Below are 7,438 nucleotides of genomic sequence, written 5' to 3' on the forward strand. Positions count from 1 at the left end.
GAAACAGTCTTGGAAACTAATTTTGCTGGTTTTACAGGTTTGTCCGTTTCAGTTTTTGATTTGGATTTTAAAACGTTTCTCATTTTTTGCAATTCTTTAGCTACAACACAGCCTCTGTAATTAGCTGGGTGTGACTCACCACAGTGAACGCACTTCGGTTTCGCGTCTCGTGGCTTGTTACAGTCTACTGTGAGATGCTTTGCAGTACATTTTACACACCTCGGCTCCTTGGAGCAGTATTTCTGTGTGTGCCCATAAGCCTGACACCTCTTGCATTGGGGGATCAATTTTGGTGATTTCAATGGCTGTACATCAATTTTGCAGCCAAGTATCGATTTTATTTCATAAATATTTTTTATGTTTTCCTGATGGTGGAAAGAGAGAATGAACATGTTTAGCGGTTCCTTGTTTTTCCAGCTATATTTGACGGCTGCGTCTAAGATTTTAAATCCTTGGAGAATGAGGTCTTCAACTATCCTTTCAGGCTTGCAAGAGGCATGCAGATTTTTTGCCATTACTCTTATTGGCCTACTCTGCTTGTTCTCGTATGAGAACCACGAAGCATTTTCTTCTTTAAGGTGTTTTGTGATACCTCTGTAGGTAGCTTCACTATTGCTGTTAATCTTCACCGATCCATTCCTAAGCATTTTCACGGTGAAAGAGTCTTTATTTAATTCTTTTTTAAGTAAGGAATCGTAAAATGATTGGTATTCAATCACATTTTCGACAATAATCGGAGGTGGAAGGGGTTCCTTTTTGGGTTTTTCTTTGGTTACTTTATTACAAGTAACTTCTTTCATGGGGGAAGGGGAGGTGTTTAGTTTCCTTTTCTTTCTGCTTTTTTGTCGCACCCATTCCGTTTCTTTAGCCAGTTCTTCTTCGTCCGTCTCATACTGAATTGATTCAGCGGCTGCCTCATCCCTTTGTGTTAAGGGCTGATCTATTTTTTGTTCTAGCTGAGCTATTCGTTCCTTGAGTTGATGGACAATACTTTCCAGGTCTGAGCATCGGGCTCTTTCCTTTTTCAGTTCACCCACTAGTAATTGCTCGGTTTGGGTTTTAATTTCAATAACACTTGGAGATGACATCATAAATTTTATATAATAATTAAAATTATAAAGACAAAACCTCGCCTTAATTCATTACACAATAACATGTATTAGGTCAACGATTCATCGTAACGCGATCGCGGCGCTGCGTCAGCGCGTTGCACTTTTTCGATCACAATATTTAATACGCGACGTTTCTAACCGAAATGAAAACAACAACTCAAAGTAGTCTACACTTGAGTGTATTAAACCAAAACTTGATATCGTTAATATCTTATTCTAGAAGAACATTATGTAACGCTTAACCACGCCATCTACTGGCAGTAATATTTAAACCACTGATTTTGATAGCAAGTTAGCAATTAAGCGAAATTACTTTTACATTTATTTTATGTATAGTGAAATTATATCATATTATATTAATTAGATAATATAATTGTCTGACATACGTAAAACAAATTAGTACTGAGTTAATAGATATTTTATTTCCAGTTTTAAGGTGTCGGTTCGGTGTGGTGATCGGTTTTTGTTTATCTAGTCTTATGATATTGTATATGATTTTGACCCATCGATATTATAAGATTGTATTTAAGACTTTAAATGTAACTGATTCAATAAAGACTATTACATACTTTTTTTTTCATTCAACCAATCACGTTATACCGCCTGTTTGCTATTTTTATATAAGTTAGGCTTACTAAAAAAATAGTATAAATTTACTAATTATGTACTAATTTTTAATTGTTTAGTTTATATACATAAAAAAAAATGTTGTCGTGTGAGTAAAATACCTTACTTATAGAGAAAATAATCAGAACAATGCATAGTTTATGTGTTTAAGTTAGTTTACTGTTTACTGAATTGTGCAGTCTTTTGTTTCCAATAATAAAGCGTGGACGTACCTTTGCCTCTCGCATCATCATTTAATTGCGCCTTATAGTTTTTTGATGGTACAAAATTATGATATATATCATTATTGTACTAACATATGTACATAGACAATTTAAAATATAACACATAAAAGAAAGTAAGGAAATTAAAGTCTGATAGTAAATATACTGATATCACAAAATTTAGATAAGGACCCTGATAAGCTATCAATGTCCATTGTTAGTTTAGCGGACGGTTCGTGAAGTTCACTATGATGTCTAGTGAGTATTTTGTACATAATTTTTTAGTCTCTAATCATATTTATTAATATGATAATCTATTTGATTTAGTCGTTAGTCTTTCGGGGATTTTGATATTAAGTGTTAAAAACAATAAGTACGTGAACATTGTCAAATCAGTTCATAAAATTGATAAAAATTTACATAAATAATAACTATACTTTGTAATGTGTGAATTGATTTAAGAAACTGTTTTTGTTCCTTTATATTATTATTATATAATTATTATTGGGTTATTCGTTAAGAATTTGAATTAAAAAATGTAATTACAAAACTAAATTTATTTATTGTAAGAACATTTAAAGGGTGCTTACGAAAAATTTGTTATTCAGACATAGTTGGAGACAATAAAATTAGATAATACAAACTGGCTTTTTTGTTTGTGTCTTTATGTAACTTTACGGCACTACACAGTTTTTGGTTCTAATGAACTTGGTTTAAATATGAAACAAATATAACGTTTTATTTATAACCAATTTACCTTAAAATCGATATTGAAGATTTTTTTTTATTTACAGAATTTTCCAAATCATTGGAAGCAATACCTCGCCAACGCAGCTTTGCCTGCCTCTCATTGAAGTTTGGGAGTTTGTTCTCTGGTTTAGCTATAATTGTAAGTTTATTTTCTAATTCAATATTATATAAATAGTTAACTGTTAAACAACATATAATCATTTGGAAGGAATCCTCCAAGTTCTCTGGTATGTGGACAACAGATAATTAAGCGAGAAAAAAGCATAGCAATGTGGAATAGGCTGTGCTTCCTTCATCCTTAAGGGAGGATCTTTGCCAGTCATACCTCTGACTAGCTGGTCCGAAGCCCTAGTGGCATGGCCGAGAAGTTGTAGATATCTTTAGCTGTCGGAATAACTTTGTTACCACGATTCTACAGTATGTATTGTGTAATAAATATGTTTAAATTTATTTAACTTAACTTTGTACATAAAGTCAATTTTTATTACTCTAAAATATAAATTATTTATGTATAACACTTATGGACAATTTAAAATGATGGCACTGTATGATCGGAGATCTCTAGCTATCACGTTCTTTTACAAATAGTTGAATGGTCAAATACAGAACAGTAACCTCTTACAGAATATTAACATTGTCATCCCTTATTCATTTTAAGTTTCAAAAGGAGGAGAATTTTGCAATTTCCGTCTGCAAAAACCAACCTGTTATCAGGCACCTCTTATTCGAATTCTTCCCGAATATAACAGAATAAACACTACATATAGCTTGATATATTAGGTAGTGGTCTGATCAATTTAAAAAATCCATTGTTAAGCAAAATATTACTAGGATTTTTTAGAATAGTTATATTCACCATAATTGTCATGTATTTTAGAATAGATAACTTGTAATATATAAGAAGACTTTGCATTTATGATGTGGAACTTCAATAATTGGAGCATTGTTGGCCCAGTGGCTTCAGCGTGCGACTCTCATACATGAGGTCGTAGGTTTGAACCCCTGCTGTGCACCAATGGATCTTCTTTCAATTAACATTTGCTCGAACGGTGAAGGAAAACAACGTGAGGAAACCGACATGACTTAGACCCAAAAACTCGACGGCGTGTGTCAGGCACAGGAGGCTGATCACCTACTTGCCTATTAGATTTAAAAATGCTCATGAAACAGATTCAGAAATCTGAGGCCAAGACTTAAAGAGGTTGTAGCGCCACTGATTTTTTTTGGTACTTCAAAAAATAATGAAATTACATATTTTTCAGTTATATTCAATACTCGCACTCGCTCAATGCATCGTTGCGTTCGGTCATTTGCCAAAAGAATTCACTACAGATGACTTCAACATTATCTTTACGTACGCTGTGTTAGTTGGAGTTACCTTTACACATGCCTTGACTCTGTTCCTGAGTGCCATATTACTCGTTGGAGTTATCAGGGTAAGTACTTAATAAAGAAGGTGACTCAGCAGTATAGTATACAACTAGCTTAATAAGCAGTTCAATATACAGCCTAGCCGTTTAACTAAGCTGTGCTATTTAACTAGCGGCCTTAAAGATATTCAGCCAGTTGATCAAACAGCTATGCAAATGACTTGGATCGATGACGTATCATTACCAGCCTAGCCTGTTAATAATTTAAATGTAGTTCCACTTTCAGCCACTCTCAAACTCGAAACTAAACTCATCAAACTTTCAATATGGCGTCGGCTAACCACAACTTTGATGGTGTTTTCTAAAATTTCATGAAAAACAACAAGTACAATGGAAGAGTGTAGTGACAATAATAATGTGAATTTGACTCGAGCAATTTAATTTTAAAACAAATATTTTTTATGTGATATATTTCATCTTTTTTTTCGGCCAAATAATGACTCTATCTTATGAATGGTCTAAGCATTAGCCAGCCAGTTCCTTAAATGTTGTAACAAACGCTACAGCTGAATATCTTTCAGGCCGCTAGTTAAACGGCTAGGCTATGAATTGAACCGCTAATTAAACTAGTTGGCTGCGGCATATATATATAGTATGGCTGAATCGTAACATAATCTAAATTAAAATATTAATAGTATTTTAGAGAATAGCAAGGTATTGTTTAAGGGCAAAAATGTAGAGGTATTACACAAATTCAAAGTTTATCTTTCTGGTTGCTTAATATATAGCGCCTGTAGGATTTTACTAGCAAAGGTGTATGATGTCGAAAGCAATAATCGAGGCGTTTTACGGTTGATCGTTTTCACATCACCTCTTAGTGAAATCAGCCAATCGCTATCTAAACTAATGTTATCTAACAGCCAAGATGGACGTAGGTGCCACGAGCCTAAAGGCCAGCAACGCGTTTGTTCCCTAATTTGTAAGTATCTCTTATCAGCGTCTTTAATGATATCCAGGTTGTGCACAATATACAGATCTCTCTTTTCATGTGCGTACTTTGACTCTAGCTTGAATGGTGAGAGCAAACATCGTGACGTAACCGGCCTTAACCATATGTTAGGTACAGGCTGATCACCAACTTGTTTAATAATGACCAACGAAACCGATGGGATCCGAAACCAAACCAATATTTTCTTGTTTTTCAGGAGAAACTGCCATTAATGAAACCATGGATCGTGTGGACGTCGATACAAGTGGTTATGTCAGTCATGATGTTTGTTTTATGGACTACCTTTAGTCTTGTGAATCACGAAGGAAGTGGATCATTACTACTCTATGTCATAGAGTTCTTAGCTTTAAGTAAGTTATAATTTCATGTATTTGTAACACCAACCAGCAATTTTAAAAGGCTGGGAACACTCTGTCTAGTCCTCCAGCCGCGTGAGTGAGTTACCTGCCTGTTTGACCACTGTACAATAAAAAATCCTTTGACAAAATAGGAAAAAAGTTGCGAGTTGCTATTAATATGATAAGGTATTTAAAATAAAATACACGGTATGCATGCGTCTCAATACACGGTATGATCGAGTCTCTTCTGATGAAAGACGTGAATCCAAGGAGAGACAGAAAGATTGGAGAGCTAGTTAAAAGCCAATCTTAGAGAGAGACGAAGAACAGACGTCTCCGTCACAAATGCGGAAGTAATTATTTCTTTATTACTCAGAGGCTACTGAATCTTTCAGAAATGTGTTGGAGAAAGTGGGTATGGCGCTAAAGCCTTTTAGATCAGATTTCTGTATCTCTTCCGTGATCATTTCTAATAGGCAAGAAGATGATCAACCTTCTGTGCCTGACACACAACAGATAATCTTAAATCCCAGTATATACCATAATCATTAACCACGGTAATATATACATATTTTATCTAGAAGCTGGTTCATATAATTAGGCAGCGAAGTTTGTTTAGTATGTATTATTTTTATTAATATATAAGCGATTTTTACTCTTTTAATGGCTCCAATTGATGCAGCTTCTTTAAATTGTCAATATCGTCTTAAAATACACTTCGTTGTCAATCTATTAGGTCACAGACTAACTTTAAGAATCTAATAAAACTTAATTCCCCTAATTTTTACAAAATTCACCACTTGGTGAAGAACACTTTTGTTGCAGCACATTTATTTTAACTTTAAATATAATATGCAGTTAAGAGTTGGTTAATATTATATTTAATTTCCCTTAAGCTATATATATATAGCTAACCTATTTACGCCAAAATCTATGAAATTTAAAACTAATTCATAATTATTATGAGCGGGAAAGATTTTAGACGGAAAATCATAATTAATTATAAAAATATGCCATAAGTCTATTTTTCGTGTATAATCTTAATATTTTTTTTTTAGTGGTTCGTTTCTACATGCTGATGATTGTGGCCAGTTTCTACAAGCAAATAGAGGAAACTGGAGGAGAGACAGAAAGACTAAAGAATATTAACTTAGATAGTTGGTATACTGCTTGATATACTCTATATGGTCTAAGATCCCGCTATACAACGACCTTCACCGAGATGCTTATTTAATGAAACTTATTTTATATATAATTTAATATGTCAATAAATATAATCCATATGGGTTGCCTAGCAAATTTCAGTCCAGAGTATGTTTAATTAATTTAAAAAAAAAAATATTTTTTTAAACATTTCACCGGTATGATTATTAGATAAATTCTATACCAATCGAAAGTATGAAGCCCATAGAATATGCAAAAGTTAGGTTGTTTTTAATCAATTAATTATTTATGTGAATATTTTTTATGTGACACTAAAGTATATATACATCTTTAGTATAAAAGAAGGTTTTAGTGATACATATATAATACTACCCTGATTAAAAATATTGATTGAAAAAAGTTCAAAAAATTTACTACATGCAAATTATAAAAAAAATTTTTTTTTTAAATATTAATTAAACATACTCTGGACTGAAATTTGCTAGGCAACCCATATGGATTATATTTATTGACATATTAAATTAAATATAAAATAAGTTTCATTAAATAAACATCTCGGTGAAGGTCGTTGTATAGCGGGATCTTATACTAATATTAAGACTATTTCCGGTTTAAAAAAGGAACTTTTTTAGAAAAAAGAACTTGTTTCAATCATTAGGCGAAAAATATTTTTTTTACTTTGATAGAGATTATAAATACGGGTCCTACAAACTGATCTACCTTATTTTTGATTATCCTTAATTACTTTTGTTTTTATTATAGCTAAAATAAACTATGCAAGTAATTATCAATTGTTTTATTTGGCATAAAATCTTATATCTAATTAAATACATCTAAAATAATATTTACAATTACGTGTAAACAA

The 7,438-nt window shown here is 32.5% G+C and overlaps 1 protein-coding gene across 1 annotated transcript; it reads left to right on the top strand.

Moving 5' to 3' along the window:
• The first annotated feature begins 1,988 nt into the window (after window positions 1-1,988).
• Window positions 1,989-7,360, top strand: LOC125051609. Its single transcript, XM_047652049.1, has 6 exons — window positions 1,989-2,200; window positions 2,737-2,831; window positions 3,955-4,128; window positions 5,268-5,421; window positions 6,468-6,591; window positions 7,165-7,360. The coding sequence occupies exons 1-5, from the start codon at window positions 2,191-2,193 to the stop codon at window positions 6,581-6,583; spliced, it is 549 nt and encodes a 182-aa protein (XP_047508005.1). The 5' UTR covers window positions 1,989-2,190; the 3' UTR covers window positions 6,584-6,591; window positions 7,165-7,360.
• The last annotated feature ends 78 nt before the right edge of the window (window positions 7,361-7,438 follow it).

This window comes from Pieris napi, chromosome 8 (genome assembly GCF_905475465.1).
Source record: "Pieris napi chromosome 8, ilPieNapi1.2, whole genome shotgun sequence".
Lineage (NCBI taxonomy): Eukaryota > Metazoa > Arthropoda > Insecta > Lepidoptera > Pieridae > Pieris > Pieris napi.